The following is an 18,091-nucleotide window of genomic DNA, read 5'->3' on the forward strand; positions in this document are numbered from 1 at the left end:
GCCTCAGCGGTCTGCAGCGCAGCGGCGGTCCCCACTGACCGCAATCCACGGGTGGCGTAGTCGGACACTTATTCCAATACAAATAGACTGCCACTGGTTTGACCACCCTGGGCACGGACCGGGTCACCGCCACGGAAAACTACAACCCCCAGCGATCCGGCTCCGGGTATTCCCCCTGCACAGCAGCAGCAGCAGCACAGGCCCAGGGGGCGCGTCAATCTTATCTTTTGTGAAGCACAAAAGAACATCGTTCTCAGTGGTGCATTGTCCTGTGTAGACAGGACTCACACTGCCGAGAACAATGGCAGCCTAGCAGCCTATGTGCATTGCACTGAGCAATCTACCGTAGTATAGATTGCTCAGTGCGCATTGTTAACTTTAGCCTACTTGTGTAATTACCGTAGATCAGTAGAAGTTTACTAATCGGCGGTTGTACTATGCCACAGGTTGGTCCCTGTAGACAGACCCTTAACCACTTTCTGACATGGTATGTAATAATATGTCCCTGTGCCCTGGGCCTTAGGTATGTACTATTACAACAGATAATTCTGACTGCTCCTGGCACTTGAACCCTCTAAATGCTGTGATCGCAGCATTTAACGAGCAAGCAGAGGGACAAAAGCCCCTCTGCTCCTGGATTGGAGATCCCACGCCATCAGTGCGGGGTCCCGATCGTTGCCATGGTGACCCAATATCGTCATGACGGCATCCGGGTCATCAGGCATCTGTAAGTTAGTTTGATCATGCGCAGTACATGATCAAAGTAACTTGTGTCTGCAGCACTGACAGGTTATAATGTATAGCAGTGATCCTGCTGGAGGTCATGTTGCAGGGCTCTGGCAGTGCTCCTCCTTGCACAAAGGCGGAGGTAGCGGTCCTGCTGCTGGGTTGATGCCCTCCTACGTCTCCTGATGTACTGGCCTGCCTCCTGGTAGTGCCTCCAGCCTCTGGACACTACGCTGACAGACACAGCAAACCTTCTTGCTACAGCTTGCATTGATGTGCCATCCTGGATGAGCTGCACTACCTGAGCAACTTCTGTGGGTTGTAGAGTCCGTCTCATGCTACCACGAGTGTGAAAGCACAACCAACATTCAAAAGTGACCAAAACATCAGCCAGAAAGCATTGGTACTGAGATGTGGTCTGTGGTCCCCACCTGCAGAACCACTCCTTTAGTGAGGGTGTCATGATAATTGCCAATAGTTTTCATCTATTGTCTATTCCATTTGCGCAACAGCATGTGAAATTGATTGTCAATCAGTGTTGCTTCCTAAGTGGACAGTTTGATTTCACAGAAGTTTGATTTACTTGGAGTTATATTCTGTTGTTTAAGTGTTCCCTTTATTTTTTTGAGCAGTGTATATAGTACCCATAAATAAATATTATTATGGGAAAAAAAAACAATAAAAGTAATCATATTTGGTATCGCAGTGTCCGGAACGACCTTACCTATAAAACTGTCTCACTAGTTAACCCCTTTAGTGAATACCGTAAAAAAATAAATAAAAAACGATTAAAAAAACGGTGCTTACTGACGAACTAGAGGTGGAATAAAATGCAATCAAAAAGACATATGTAAATAAAAATGGTACCTTTGTAAAATCATCTTGCCCCGCAAAAAATAAGCTGCCATACAGCCCCATCAGCAAAAAAAGAAAAAAAGCTGTAGCTCTCAGAATAAAGCGATGCAAAAAAAAATGTTTTCTTTAAAATAGTTTTTATTGTGTAAAAGCGCCAAAACTATATAAATGTAATATCGCTGTAAACGTACTGACCCACAGAATAAAGCAGCCTTATTAATTTTACCACACGCGGAACAGCATAAAAAAACAAACAAAAAAAAACAATTCCTGAATTGTTCGTTTTTGTTTATTCTGCCTCCCAAAAATAGGAATAGAAAGCGAACAGAAAATGTCACATGCCCGAAAATGGTACCAATAAAAACATCAACTTGTCCCGCAAAAAACAAGCCCTTACATGACTCTGTCGGAAAAAATATGGAAAAGTATAGCTCTCAAAATATGGCGATGCAAAAACTAGTCTTTGCAAAAAAAAAAAAAAGCGTTTTTTAGTTTGTGACAGCTGTCAATCATAAAAACCCCCATATAAATCTGGTATCTCTGTAATCACACCGACAAGAAGAATAAAGTCATCTAATCACTTAAACCGCACGAGGAACAGAGTAAAAAATAAATAAAACCAATTCTTCACCTGCTGCTGATTTGTTCATTCTGCCTCCCAAAGATCACAGTATGGCTCGGCTCACATTTATCCTGCTCTCTGCACTGAGCGTTTACACCGGGGCTTCTGTGTAAATCTCTGAAATACGTGATTCAGATGGAACCCCGAGCGGAAGATTCCCTGTAATGAGTCAGATGGAGGAACCGTGGACGTCGGCTGGCCTGTGGTCCCACGGTTCCATCTTTTTATTAGGCGTGCATAAAAGTGCCGTCGGCCACAGTTTTGTGAATTTCTGAAAAAAAGGACACTGCTAAACAGAGGCCAGATGGATTCCAGAGTAACTCTGCTACCTAATTAAAGTGAATGGATCCCTACGGATAGGGTTAGGGTTGTGCTAGGGTTAGGATTGTGTTAGGGTTAGGGTTGTGTTAGGGTTAGCATTGGGATTTTTTCAAAAGTAAAAAAAAATAATAATGATGATATGGCGACTAGTGTTGAGCGCAAGTGCTTGCTACTTGAGTTTGCATCAGGTGCTCGGGTATGCACCGAGTATCGCGGGTGCTCGAGTGATATGCTCGAGTCCCCGCCCCGCATGTTTTGCGGCTGTCATACAGCAAAAAAAAAAACATGCGGGGATTGCCTGGCATACACGAGCAATCTCAGCATATTTTTTTTTGGGTGTCTAGCAACCGTGAAACATGTGGGGCGTAGACTTGAGAATGTCACTCGAGAACCCATGATACTCGATGCATACCCTAATAACCCGATACAAACTCAAATAGCCAACACTTGTGCTCAAGACTAATGACAACATATTCAATATGATGACCTAATGTTATCAAATTCTGTGTTGTATCTCTGGGTTCAAAATGTTCACTATACCCCTTGATAAAATCCTTGAGGGGGCTAGTTTCCAAAATGGCGTCACTTGTGGGGGGTTTCCACTGTTTAGGCACATCAGGGGCTCTTCAAACATGACATGGTGTTCGCTTTAGATTCCAGCCAATTAGGTTTTCAAAAAGTGACACAGTGCTCCTTCCCTTCTGAACCCTGCCATGCGCCCAAACAGTGTTTTTCCCCCACATATGGGGTATCGGCATACTGAGGAGAAATTGCACAACAATTTTTGGGGTCTATTTTCTCCTCTTACTCTTGTGAAAATAAAAAATTTGGGGCTAAAAGATCATTTTGTGGAAAAAGTTTGATTTTTTTTTAATTTTCACGGCTCTACGTTATAAACTTCTGTGAAGCACCTGGGGGTTCAGGTTGCTCACCACACATCTAGATAAGTTCCCTGAACAGTCTAGTTTCCAAAATGTTGTCACTTATGGGGAGTTTCCACTGTTTAGGCACATCAGGGGCTCCCCAAATGCGACATGGCGTCTAATAATTATTCAAGCAAATTTTACATTCAAAACGTCAAATGGCACTCCTTCCTTTCCGAGCCCTGCTGTGCACCAAAACAGTCGTTTTCCCCAATATATGGGGTATCGGAGTGCTCAGGAGAAATTGCACAACAAATTTTGGGGTCCATTTTTTCCTGTTACCCTTCCAAAAATAAAAAAACTTGGGTCTAAAGTAACATTTTTGTGAAAAAAGTTCAATGTTCATTGTTTTCTTCCACATTCCAAAAATTCCTGTGAAGCACCTGAAGGGTTAATAAACTTCTTGAATGTGGTTTTGAGCACCTTGAGGGGTGCAGTTTTTAGAATAATGTCACTTTTGGGTATTATCTGTCATAAAGGACCCTCAAAGTCACTTCAAATGTGACGTGGTCCCTAAAAATTAGGTTTTGTAAATTTTGTTGGAAAAATGAGAAATCGCTGGTCAACTTTTAAACCTTATAACTTCCTCACAAAAAAAAATTTTGGTTCCAAAATTGTGTTGATGTAAAGTAGACATGTGGGAAATGTTATTTATTAACTATTTTGTGTGACATATCTCTCTGATTTAAGGGCATGAAAATTCAAAGTTTTAAAATTGTGTAATTTTCTAAATTTTCGCCAAATTTCAGATTTTTTCACAAATAAACGCAAGTCATATCAAATAAATGTCATGAAGTACAATATGTCACGAAAAAACAATCTCGGAATCAGTGTGATCCGTTGAAGCGTTCCAAAGTTATTACCTCATAAAGTGACACTGGTCAGAATTGTAAAAATTGGCTTGATCATTAACATGCAAACAGCCTTTGGGGGTAAAGGGTTTAAAGGGAATCCATCAGCAGGTTGTTGCTATATAATCTGAGGACAGCACGAGGTAGGGGTTAAAACACCAAATTCAACGATGTGCCACAATAAACAACTGTGTGTTGTTTATTTACACTGAAGGTTTTATCACCATTATCATTGCTGTGACTAGCTGGCGCATGCACTCTCATCCTACTCTGCCCCCTCCTCTGAGCAGCTCACTGTCTATAGACATTGTACATAAAAAACATGGTGTGGGTGGGGTTAGCTTTCTTAGCTCTGCTGCATTGCTAAATCTAAAAACTCTAAATGTTTCAGAATAGCTGCACCCAGTAAAGTAAGTGGTACATAGTTGAATTTAGGTTCTCTTTGCCTTTATCATGCTGCTCTTAGATGAGGTAGCAAAAACCTGCTGACAGACTCTCCTTAAGCAATGTTCACACGTAACATTTTTGCAGGATTTTTTTCTGCAGCCAAAACCTGCACTCTTAGCAGGAAAAACAGTGCAATCAAAACACAGGTTTTGCTGCAGTTTTTAGCTTTGTTTTTTATGCGGATTACATCTGTGATTTGTCTGCAGTACATTTTTAATAAAGTTAGTTTTATTCACCAAAAACTCAGCAAAAAATGCTGTAAAAATGTAGCAAAACCTGTTGGCTGTAATTTTTTTTCCCACTTTCTCATTGTGTTCTACAAGTGAAAGAAAGCTGAAAAAAACACTGAAAGAATTGACATGCTGCAGATTAAAAAAAAGCTGCAATTTTCAAATTCAATCAAGAAAAAATACTAATGTGTGCATGAGATTTCTGAAATCTCATAGCTTTTCCTGGTACTGTTGAAAACAGCATCTTATTTGCATAAAAAAACTTAAAAAATGCTGCATGTGAACAAAGCCTTAAGGAATAAAACTTGTTAATGCATGTCACCCTGAAAAAAACATGGAAATTCAATTTAGCAAGTTTTCTTTAAAATCACTGATTAACAGCTGCTTTTGTGTGATTAATGTAAATGTTTGTAAAGGTTAAAAGTGTTAAAAATATGTTTAAATCATTACGCTGTTAATGTGATTGTGAGTGACAGTGAAATTACCACCATACGTGCAGACACAATAAGAATCCATTGTGTTAAGCAAATATTGAGGTAAGAGGGAATCATCCAGCATACAGTATTAGTAGAATATGTAATCAGCATAAAATTACAAAAAACAAGGCAGTAATTGCTGATACTGAAAAGTGAGCGCAGTTTGTAACAAAGGGAGAGTTTTCTGGGTTTAATCATTAATACCCTGTTGCAGCCCCATTGTTTCACCCATCAGTTTTGTCACTAAATGTCCACAGATTAGGCTCTGTTCACATTTGCATTGGAGGCCTAGTTATAGATTCTGCCAAAAATAAAGGATAAAGTATTGTAACATCTCTGGACACTATGACAGGAATCCGACAGACCCCTGTTATAGTTAAATTTTAGCCTGGGAGGCACAATACACTGGCCCATCAGTAGCCATATACATTAGATGAGTGTTGGCATAACAATGCTTTGGCTGATCATTCAGCAATGTTGGTCCACTTTCCCATACACAGGAGAGCTTGTTCGGTCGAGAAAACCACCGACTGACACATCGGCCAGCGACTTATTTCTGGGAAAGCAATGAGATCGGCAGTCCGAAATCAGACATTACTGATCAACATCTCTTCTGACCATCAGTTGGCCGGCACCCCCATACACATTAGACCATCATTCGAACCTGTCGGCCAACATTATACTAATGTGTTTGGGGGCCTTAGCATTGGGTCTTATGTAGCACTCAAGGCACCTCTGGTAGTATAATACATAAAGAGTGCCCCCTGTTGTCACCTTTTGTAATGTACATGCTGTAGTATAGTCACCCGCTATGTAACATAATCGAATACTTTGTTGGTAGTTTTATGTCCCTCACCACTCCACACACTGTAATGAAATCCTTAATATAATGACATACACCCCCTCCTGCAGTATAGATCTCACTGCCAGAGTATGATCACTTACATCCCTTGTGGTAATTATTCTTCCCTTGTTGCATAATTAATCACATCTTCCCCATTGGATCAGGGCAGGGATGAAGTATAGCCAGAGGTAGGCACCTGTCTAGGGTGCTACCTCAGGAGAAGCAGGAAGGACTGACACCACTTATCCATGGTACTAGGGAGATATGACGCGGCTCACTTATGTATCTGGACTCAACCACCAGAGAGAGTCCAGTATCTGCCCTGCTCACCAGTGGTCACAGTCAGTATGGTAGGCAGTAGTAGTTTAGTACTGGCACAGGGCACTTTCAATGTGAAGTAGATGCAGCGCTTAGCGTAGCGGGTAGTCTTCTGATATTCCAGGAGCGCTCAGATTGACAAGGCACACAGCAGTCAGTGCCCCGTGCCAGTACTAAACTACCACTGACTACTGTACTTACTGTGAACACTGGTGGGCAGGGCATCACCATGGCTGCCTAGTACTATAGATAAGTAGTGATGGGCACCATAGGCAGTGCTGAGACCTAACTCCTGACTGGTAGTGAAAAGTGGTGGGTGGTGTCAGGACTGCCTATAATAATCTCATCCTCATATAGTACAATAAATTCACTAAGATTCAATCATATACCCTTCCCAAATCCAATTGCAGTAATCACATTCCTGATCCCACTACCCCATTGCAGTATACTAATCATAACCCCCCAGCATCTCTCTGCACCCTTCTAATAATTATACCCCTCCATAGAATAATAATTATAACTGCCCCAATCATATACCTCATTGCTGGAACCTTCACTCCCCCAAGGAATTATGATCCATACCCCATAACACCATAAACACTGACAGCAGCGCTCTACAACCATGTCATGTCCTCACATGGCTCTTCTGTCACATCCGACCTGGCCCATGGGCAAAACAAGAGGCGTCGGTGACAGTTCATGTCTCCTGAGCGAACAAGCACTCCTCTCCAGCGGGTTAGAGGAAGGCGTGTCACGCACAGCGCGTTGTTATGTGGGTGTGCCTTAGAGATTTTGATGCGGTGATGGAAAGTTGCAGGGCCGCCAGGTGCTTTAGTGGTGCTGTACTTTGCTTTTAATCACCTGTAAGATTACAGATTATGATGCAGCCGTCTGTGATTTAAAAGCACAATGTCCCTCATGCATCTGGTGGTCCTGAACTGTTCCTAAGGGACCGGCCCGTGGGGAAAATGCTCTTCTGTCCCCCGGCCCATCCCACCACTGGTTATAGCCAATAGGGTCTGCTATGTAATCAATCTGGCACTTTGAGAAATTTTATTTCACAGTATATTCCTAAAGTATATAATAAGAACATTTTGATGATGATGCATATCAATGTAGGATGAAGGATTGTTGAAATTTGAATGGAGCTCCACTCTGTATTTCACTAAATTCAAGATCCATCTTCTGAAAAATCACATTTTGCATCATCCCTAAATTAGAATATCATCAAAAACTTAGTTTATTTCAGTTCTTCAACACAAAAAGTGAAAGTCATATATTATATAGAGACATTACAAACAGAGTGATCTAATTCAAGTGTCATCAATTACTGCATCAATGCGGCGTGGCATGGAGGCGATCAGCCTGTGGCACTGCTGAGGTGTTATGGAAGCCCAGGTTGCTTTGATAGCAGCCTTCAGCTCGTCTGTATTGTTGGGTCTGGTGTCTCTCATCTTCCTCTTGACAATACCACATAGATTCTCAATGGGGTTAAGGTCAGGCGAGTTTGCTGGCCAATCAAGCACAGTGATACTGTTGTTATTAAACCAGGTATTGGTACTTTTGGCAGTGTGGACAGGTGCCAAGTCCTGCTGGAGAATGAAATTTCCATCTGCAAAAAGCTTGTCGGCAGAGGGACGCATGAAGTGCTCTAAAATTTCCTGGTAGACGGCTGCGCTGACTTTGGTCTTGATAAAACACAGTGGACCTACACCAGCAGATGACATGGCTCCCCAAACCATCACTGATTGTGGAAACTTCACACTAGACCTCAAGCAGCTTGGATTGTGGCCTCTCCACTCTTCCTCCAGACTCTGGGACATTGATTTCCAAATGAAAATTGGAACTCCGGGACCTTGTGGAGTGTGTCAATGACTGCCTTCTGGACATCTGTCAAGTCAGCAGTCTTCCCCATGATTGTGGAGCCTACTGAAACAGACTAAGGGACCTTTTTAAACGCTTAGGAAGTCTTTGCAGGTGTTTTTGTTAATTATTGTAATTTACTGAGAAAATTACTTTTGTGATTTCATTGGCTGTAAGCCATAATCACCACCATTGACAGAAATAAACCCTTGAAATAGATCACTCTGTTTGTAATGACTCTATATAAAATATGAGTTTCACTTTTTGCATTGAAGAACTGAAATAAATTAACTTTTTGATGATATTCTAATTTAGTGAGATGCATTTGTACTTGCATGGTGACATCATGTTTTTTTTCCAGTTCTGTGATTTCTGCATGGTGATATTTTTGTGCATATCGTTCTTGCACCATTACTGTGCATTATCATGTGCATTATTCCTTTACTGTTGCATCGCTGTGTGCATTATTCTTGAGCTACTTCATAACTTTGTGAAATATCTGTGTGCTGTGATGTCAGTGTTTCTATAATTCTTGTGCTATAACTGAAATGAGTACTTACTGCTGTACTAACCCCTTCAGGACCATGACACATGATAAATGTATCAACATCTACAATCTAGCCACAGTCTTCAGTGTATCCATTTGTAGGTTTTCCTATCAGCAAGTTGCCTTTCTGAAGGATGCTTAACGGAACACGCCTAATGTTTCTATTGGTAAATCTGGCTCGGAATATCTGAAGTTATGACAACTGTGCATTATTCATGTAAAGTGACATCAGTGTGCACATTTTTTCTCCAGCGTGACATTACTGTGTGCATGATCACTTTACTTTAATACTACAAATATATTAACTATATGCAGGGGTATCATTGTGTGCCCTAAAGACAAAAGGCACAGAGTGGGTGCCAAAATCAAACACCTTTTATGTTCTGAATTTACTACTGAAAGTAGTCATGGTGGAGTGGGGCCTGTTTTGCTTTGGACACCAATGTTATTTGTTAATTTATTACACTCCAAATCCTCAAATCTACAAAATGCCTTTTAAATTGTTCTCTATTATTGATATATAGGGCTATGCTGACAATGGGAAATGTGGAAAATGTATTCTGGTCTTAGAACCTCCCTTAAAGGGAATCTGCCAGCGGGATTTTACAACCCCAAACTATCTATATGTGCATATAGCTGCTTCAAAGACAAATCCAGCAATACCTTTACCATAATAGTGCAATCCTCCGTTACCGAGAAATAAATGTTTCAATAGATATGCAACTGAGGCTGAAATGCTTTCGGCGCATGGAAGATCTTCACAAGCCTCTGTCACTCTGGCTTTATTCTCCGCCCAGTGCTGTCTCCTTCTGCTTGACTGGTATCTCCTTTGCTTTACATCACACAGCAAAATAGTTGTCAGTTAAAGCAGGAGGAGGCGGTCCCAGGAGGGTAATAGAGCTGGAGTGACAGAGGCTTCAGATCTTCAGCATCATTTGCATATCCATTCAAGCACTAATTTCTCAATAAGGAAGCAACAGACTGTTTAGATAAAGGAATTGCTGGATTTTTCTTTGAAAGAGCTACCCATGCATATAAATAGTTTGGGTGGTGATTCCTTTCAAAGTCTTTTCAGTATTTGTGACAACTTCTCATGGAAATCACTGCTGTACAGTCCTCTCTGCCATCGCCACACATTGATCATTGGTAGAGCCTTAGTAAACTACTGGGCACCAGTTGGAAATCTATCGAGCAGCCAATACCTCCAGGGAATTAATCACTAACCCCTTACCACTCTAGTCCACTAGGAAATGATTATTATACTGTTTATAAGATATTTAGAAACAGAGTGATTTGTTTCCAAGAAGATAATTGTGTTGTGATTGAACACAGACTTTTGCAGATATGTTAAGTGGCTGTCTGGCACTATTTCAGTACACAGATTACTGAATTTATGCTTGCAATATTTAGAATCAAAATCTAGAACTGCAAAACATAAATTGAATTACAAATGTGAAATATAATCTCATTTTATGACCTGAAAGCAACTGTTGATTATGCAATGAACATTTAGATATTTTTGCTGTTTTATTTATTTATGTGTTATTTATTTTTATTTTTTTACAAAATTGGGCTTAGATGGGTCAGAGACTCAGAATCAATTCCATTTATATCTGTTTTTTAACTTCCTCACAGGACCATCAGATGAACAGGACACAAAGCCTTCAATCAGATAACTAACTGGTGGGGCTGATGGCCAGGGTTGCCAAAAACAGATCTTCTCCCATCTGATAATGATGGCCTATCATAAACACTAGGGAGTGTTATAGCCTCCATGCATTCTGTTGTGAGCATCAGCTCTAAAAGTCCACCATACAACTTGACAGAGTTTGAACAGATATGAAAAGAAAAATGGGAAACAAATGCAAAGCTGATACTTAACTGTAGGCTTAAAGGGTAACCATACTTTCAAATAACTTTTTAGAATAAGTTGTCCTGTGTGTGTGAATGAAGAATAACATTATTTCTGGCCAATATGTGACTTCTATCCTGAATTTTCCTCAGTTTACCCTCTGCATGGTTTATCACTAATTTACACTCCACTCTGACTTGGTGGGAGGAAACTACCTGCTATAATCTCTCCTGCATAGAGAAGGTTTTAGATTGTTATCCCTTTTTAGCACACAGAGGCAAGCAGAAGCAGCATGGAGGAAATGACACAAAAATAGTGATGAGCTCACCATGATCCTTCTGTGTCTCCCACTGCTTCTTTTCACTCCCTGCTCCTCACTCCTCCTTTCCCTTCTTCTCTCCATAACAAATTATGGAGAGGTGTCAAATGACAGTCTGTCTTGTCTGAGTAAGAGCTAAGCTATTTTTTCAGAGTGGATGACAAGTTCAGGAGGCAGGAGGAGAGGACAAGTGTCTGATAAGTGGGGAAGGAAGCAAATTTCTCTGATAAGATACAGTGCCTACAAGTAGTATTCAACCCCCTGCAGATTTAGCTGGTTTGATAAGATGCAAATAAGTTAGAGCCTTCAAACTGCAAACGAGAGTAGGTTTTATGAACAGAAGCATAAATCTTACAAACCAAAAAGTTATGTTGCTCAGTTGAATTTTATTAAATTTTAAACATAAAAGTGTGGGTCAATGATTATACAACCCCTATGTTTAATATTTTGTGGAATAACCCTTGTTTGCAATTACAGCTAATAATCGTCTTTTATAAGACCTGATCAGGCCGGCACAGGTCTGTGGAGTTATCTTGGCCCACTCCTCCATGCAGATCTTCTCCAAGTTATCTAGGTTCTTTGGGTGTCTCATGTGGACTTTATTCTTGAGCTCCTTCCACAAGTTTTCAATTGGGTTAAGGTCAGGAGACTGACTAGGCCACTCCAACACCTTGACTTTTTCCCTCTTGAACCAGGCCTTGGTTTTCTTGGCTGTGTGCTTTGGGTCGTTGTCTTGTTGGAAGTTGAAATTACGACCCATCTTAAGATCCTTGATGGAGGAGCGGAGGTTCTTGGCCAAAATCTCCAGGTAGGCCGTGCTATCCATCTTCCCATGGATGCGGACCAGATGGCCAGGCCCCTTGGCAGAGAAACAGCCCCACAGCATGATGCTGCCACCACCATGCATGACTGTGGGGATGGTATTCTTGGGGTCGTATGCAGTGCCATCCAGTCTCCAAACGTCACGTGTGTGGTTGGCACCAAAGATCTCGATCTTGGTCTCATCAGACCATAGAACCTTGAACCAGTCTGTCTCAGAGTCCTCCAAGTGATCATGAGCAAACTGTAGACGAGCCTTGACATGACGCTTTGAAAGTAAAGGTACCTTACGGGCTAGTCTGGAACGGAGACCATTGCGGTGGAGTACGTTACTTATGGTATTGACTGAAACCAATGTCCCCACTGCCATGAGATCTTCCCGGAGCTCCTTCCTTGTTGTCCTTGGGTTAGCCTTGACTCTTCAGACAAGCCTGGCCTCGGCACGGGAGGACACTTTCAAAGGCTGTCCTGGCCGTGGAAGGCTAACAGTAGTTCCATAAGCCTTCCACTTACGGATGATGCTCCCAACAGTGGAGACAGGTAGGCCCAACTCCTTGGAAAGGGTTTTGTACCCCTTGCCAGCCTTGTGACCCTCCACGATCTTGTCTCTGATGGCCTTGGAATGCTCCTTTGTCTTTCCCATGTTGACCATGTCTGAGTGCTGTTCACAAGTTTGGGGAGGGTCTTAAATAGTCAGAAAAGGCTGGCAAAAGAGATCTTTAATCCACACATGTGAAGCTCATTATTCTTGGTGCCTGAACTACTTCTTAATACTTTTGGGGGACCAAACAGAATTCTTGTGGTTTGAGGGGTTGAATAATAAATGACACTCTGAATTAACTTTTAACGTTTTAAAAAAAAAAAAAAACAAAAACAAAATTTGCTGCAGTGCATTTCCCACTTCCATGCTGATCTACAGTACAAATGTCACAATGCCAAGTTAATTCCGCATGTGTCAACCAGCTAAATCTGCAGGGGGTTGAATACTACTTGTAGGCACTGTATATTGGAAAGTTTCATATATTTGCCTGTCCTATTGATTTATGCAAAGTTTGTTGAAAATACAATTAATTTTTAAGGTTGGAATTGACGTGGCCAAAATTTGCCGTGGCGCGCTTCGCGCACCGCATAGTTTGTCCCTCTTTCTGTTCTTCAAAAGTTGGGAGGTATGCTTTAAGAGCCTCTTGAGCTAAATTAGTGATAAAAAAGAAGTTACTACTTGCAGTGAAGATGTGAATATCATTTAAAGCTACATTATCTAAATAATGTACTGCATTTATATTTTTTATAGAATTGTATAAAGAGACCTAATATTTACTCTGTTATAAAATGTGTACTATTACACTGGAGCTGATTTTCATTTTGCAATTTTAGTGCCGGGCCGAATTTCCCGAGTCTTAGATCTTTCATGTAGTTTTTTTATTTGGAAATTAGTGGTAATCATGACTTCCTGCTCCCAGCTTTATCTCATTTATAATATTTCTGTACTTCTTGGAGGCCTTTTCCTACAGAACTGAAACTGTACCTCCTACTTAAAGGGAGGTTCCAAATATGGATGATAATCAGATGTTTCTTTTCTACTTCTAGTGGGTGGCAAACATCCAGACTGACAACATATGTGAGTTCTAGCATTTGAAGGGAAGGCACATGTTTGTTCTTACATGAAAATGTTCCTGTCAGTACAATTTCAAAAGTTGGATTAAAACAAGTCAAAGTATTTTGCAGTGCATAACCTTCTGTTTGAAGTATGAGGACAGACTGAACAAATGGATATGTTTAAGATAATTCTTCAATGTCAGATGCAGTTTGTAGGATGATCACTTTTGACTGATGTACCTAATATATCAACTGCTAAATATCCTTCCAGGCATTATCAAAGTAGACTTTTAGAAAAAAAATACAATGGAAACTCTACTACTAAACAATGAAAAAAATGACTTTTTCATACTTTTCCAAAGAATTTTTTCCCTCTAAGCAACCAGGATCTTTTTGATATTTTCCACTAGACAACCAGGGAACTGGGCAAAGAGGTATGTAAGAGAATGGCAGAAATTGTTCTTTCCCAGTTTCATATATTGCAAACAACCATGGCGTACTATGCACTGGACCTCCAGTTTGTTGTCTAATAAAGCCATCTATGTGAACTATGACACAAGTTTATCATTACAAATTCCTGGTCACTGTAGATTGTAATTTTTTTTTATATGTATTGAAAATAATGCCTATTCTCACAAATGATTGCCTATATTGTAAACAATACGTTATTCATAACAGATATTCCAATGTATATTGAAATCTTGTAGATAAAGAAAAAGTTGTCTAGAGTTAAGCAAATGATTCGCATTATTTTAGTTTCGCTCAAGTGCCTTCCATTTGGAATGGATTAATTTTTTTAAAGGGGCCTGTGATGTAAAAACCTTCATGTTAGCCTACAGATATGGGGTTAATCTGCAGGTTAATAGCGTTTTGAAGCTACTGGCACCCGCACTGTGAGCCCCTATGCCAAGAGGAAATTAACTGTTAGTCAGTGCCGGGGCTTATTTACAGCCGCCACTCACTATGCACTGAGCAGTGACTGAAGTCACAATGGCTGCGCCTCTATGACTGAAAGCCCAAGGCTGCCGTAAGGAAAAAATGAATTTCCTTCCGGCAGCGGGGCTCTCAGTACTGGCGCCAGGCAACTTCGGAATGCTATTAACCTGCAGATTATCCCTATATCTGCAGGTTAATAGTTTTTTTTCCATGACAGGTTCCCTTTAACTCAAATTTGAAGACTTAATTTTAGAAGTGTGCCTCACTTAATTATTTTTAGAGAAGCTTACCTTGAGAGAAAACTTTCAAGTGATCTTGTCTTGTCTTCCCTTTTACATGTAATCCCATCTCTTTTCTGCTTCTCCATCTCTTTAATTCTGGATTGGAATGTGTCAACTATATCAAACACTGACTTCATAGCAATAGGCACTTCATAATATTGCTGCATAATAAAACAATGAAAACCAATTTAAATAAATGAGCTGGGAACTTAACATTTTATTTATACATTTCAATTAAAAAATGTTAGATTTGGCATTGCAGCTCAGTCAGTTTTAGTAATACTTGCCACAGGGAAGAGGTATTTCATGGTCCATCTATAATTTAAAAAATGAGTGTATTGAACATTTCTTTACACCTTCTTTACTTTCTCCAAAAATTATTGTTAACAAGAAAATCTTATGTACATCTATATATCCAAATTGGTGTTAGTTTACATCATATGAGGCACAGTAGCTTTCTAACAATATGTCAAGAAAAGTAAACTGCTACTGCTTGGCTCATTGACTTGAAAGATTAGGTAAAGGTAGCCTACAAGGGTAATTTTGGCAGAAGAATTAATGTATGTATACATTCCAACCAGCTAGAGACAATTGAGAGGATGTCAATACCTCCATTATTTATTTTGCCATAACCATATCATGACTACAATATTGGAAGTATCCACTAAACCGCTACAGGCAACCCCTAAATCACTGGATAATCAGGAATTAGTAGTATAACACAATGGCCCCCTAGAGGCTAATATAAGGAGGAGGTTTGGCGGCATTCTGTGATTGCGTGGTTTACTGAGTGAAGTGCTACACCAGTACGTGTACTTGTTCTGAGCAGTGAAAGTTCAGGACTAGTGATGAGCAAGCATGCTCGTTACTCGAGATTTACGAGCATGCTCGGGTGTTTTCCGAGTATCTTCAGAGTGCTCGGATGTTATGTTTCAGTCATTCCGTGCTCATGATTTGCGACTGTTTGACAGCTATAATACATGTGAGGAATGCCTGTTTCTTAGTTGCGGTAGAAACTTCACAGAGCAGATTACATGGGATAACAAGCTTTTACTTCTCAGAACATGAGGTAAAGGAAAAAATGCACAGTCACACATTACTGCACCAGGAAGTAAGAACAAAACAGAAAATACAAGAGAGACTTTTTTCTTTTTTTCAATACGGTAAACAAGGAAACTTTACACAACATCGCCATCTACTGTCAGATCAGCATAAAGTCCTCCTTCACACAAACAAAGAAGTCCACAACTGTTGCATATACCAACACCCTTTCTCAACAGTAAGGACTTATTCAGTCAAACACAATTTCTTCATTAGTCTCTGATGTTTTTCAGCATTCAATGCCTTTGTGAAAATGTCTGCTGTAATATCTTCAGTTGGACAATATTCTAATTTCAGGATTCCTTGTTCCTGATGGTCCCTTAAGAAATGATGCTTCACATCAATGTGCTTGGTTCTTGGGTTAACTCTTTCCATCTGAGCAAGAACAAGACATCCCTGATTGTCCTCATTTATTTTTGTTGGTTCCAACTGTGCTTGTCTTAGGTCTATTAGCAATTGTCTTAACCATAGAACTTCTTGACTCGCATGTGCTGCTGCAACATATTCTGCTTCTCTTGAAGACAGTGTTACTATTGATTGATTTTTACTAGTCCAACTAATTGGTCCACCTGAGAGAAAAAAAAGATAGCCACTGGTAGATTTTCTGACAGTTGGATCTCCACCCCAATCTGCATCAACGTATCCAGTTAAAATGCATTTATCACTTGTAGGCAGTTTCAGTTTAACATTGCTGGTTCCTTTCAAAAACGTATTACTGCTCTGCACAGCATTCCAATCCGCTTTATTTGGCTTGGACACTTTTCTACTCAGAATTCCTACTGCTGCTGCAATGTCTGTCCTTGAAACAGTCACTAGATACAGTAATTTTCCTATTGCAATTCTGTACTCTTCATTATTTGGTAACACATTTTTCTCACTTCTCATCTCTTTAAGATAATTAGTTTCCATTGGAGACTTTGTTGGTTTTGCATCCTTCAATCCAAATGTTTCGGTTATGTCTTGAATCATGTGATTTTGATTAAGTAGGAAACTTCCATCTTCTTCTCTTTCTATCTGTATTCCTAAGTACTCTTTTCACATTTCCCAAGGCTTTGATCTCGAAATGTTGATTCAGGATTTTTAGTATGTCCTCTTTATCCCTTTCTTTTTCAAAACAAACTAAAATGTCATCAACATATATGAGTACATAGATCCATCTGTCCATTAGTCTTTTTGTGTACAGGCAAGGATCAGCTTTGCTTCCTTTAAATTTTTCATTTCTGAGCACCTCCGTGATTTTATCTTTCCACGCTTTAGCAGCTTGTTTTAAACCGTATATACTTTTCTGTAATTTGCAAACCATGTTTGGGTTACTTTCATCTTTGAATCCTGGAGATTGTTCCATGTAAATATCTTCTGTTAAACTTCCATTCAAAAATGCTGTCTCTACATCGAGATGTTTAATTTCCATCTGTTTCATTGCTGCAACTGCAAACAAAATTCTTATTGTAGTATGTTTGACAACTGGAGCAAATGTTTCATCATAGTCTTCTCCATATTTTTGAGAATAACCTTTAGCTACGAGTCTTTCTCGGTATCGTTCAGCTGTGCCACCTGTTCGGTACTTTACTTTAAAAACCCATTTACATCCTATAGCTTTTCTTCCTTCTGGTAATTCTGTTAGTGTCCATGTTTTTGAGTCATGCATGGATTTTATTTCTATTTCTGTTGCCTCTATCCATTTATTGGCTTCTTCTTCAGGAAGTCGAGATATGTCTTCCCAAGAGGTAGGCTCATAAATTTTACTTGTACTTGCCTTGTATGAAAGGCGTATTGGTGGTTTTCCTTTGTTTTCTCTTATTGAATGTCTTGGTTCTGTGTCTGTTTGTAGTTGTTTCTTTTCACTTTCAGTATTCATAGTGTCTTCATTTAGATCCTCAATGAAGGTCACACTGTTACTCACCATAACTCTGTCTGTTTTGGGATCTAGGATTCTATATCCTTTTGCAATTTTCACTATATCCAACAAATATTCCTTCCATGGACCTATTTTGAAGTTTGGAATGTTTTTCTGTTGGAATGAATACAAAAACTTTACAACCAAAAACTCTTAAATGATTTACACTTGGTTTCATACCTTGCTACAGTTCATATGGTTTTTTTTCAGTTTTCTAGAAAAAAGTCGGTTCTGTAGATATGTAGCTGTCATTGCTGCCTCACCCCA

The 18,091-nt window shown here is 40.0% G+C and overlaps 1 protein-coding gene across 1 annotated transcript in view; it reads right to left on the reverse strand.

Moving 5' to 3' along the window:
• The window catches only part of CCDC80 (coiled-coil domain containing 80), a 119,768-nt gene that overhangs the window by 40,267 nt on the left and 61,410 nt on the right, over positions 1-18,091 (reverse strand). The window contains exon 5 of the mRNA XM_073667236.1: positions 14,836-14,987. Coding sequence (XP_073523337.1) covers positions 14,836-14,987 — 152 coding nt within the window. The remainder of the gene's footprint in view (positions 1-14,835; positions 14,988-18,091) is intronic.

The sequence above is a fragment of the Phyllobates terribilis genome, unplaced genomic scaffold (assembly GCF_046119375.1).
Source record: "Phyllobates terribilis strain yellow unplaced genomic scaffold, ASM4611937v1 Scaffold_2__4_contigs__length_985480577, whole genome shotgun sequence".
Taxonomy (NCBI): Eukaryota; Metazoa; Chordata; class Amphibia; order Anura; family Dendrobatidae; genus Phyllobates; species Phyllobates terribilis.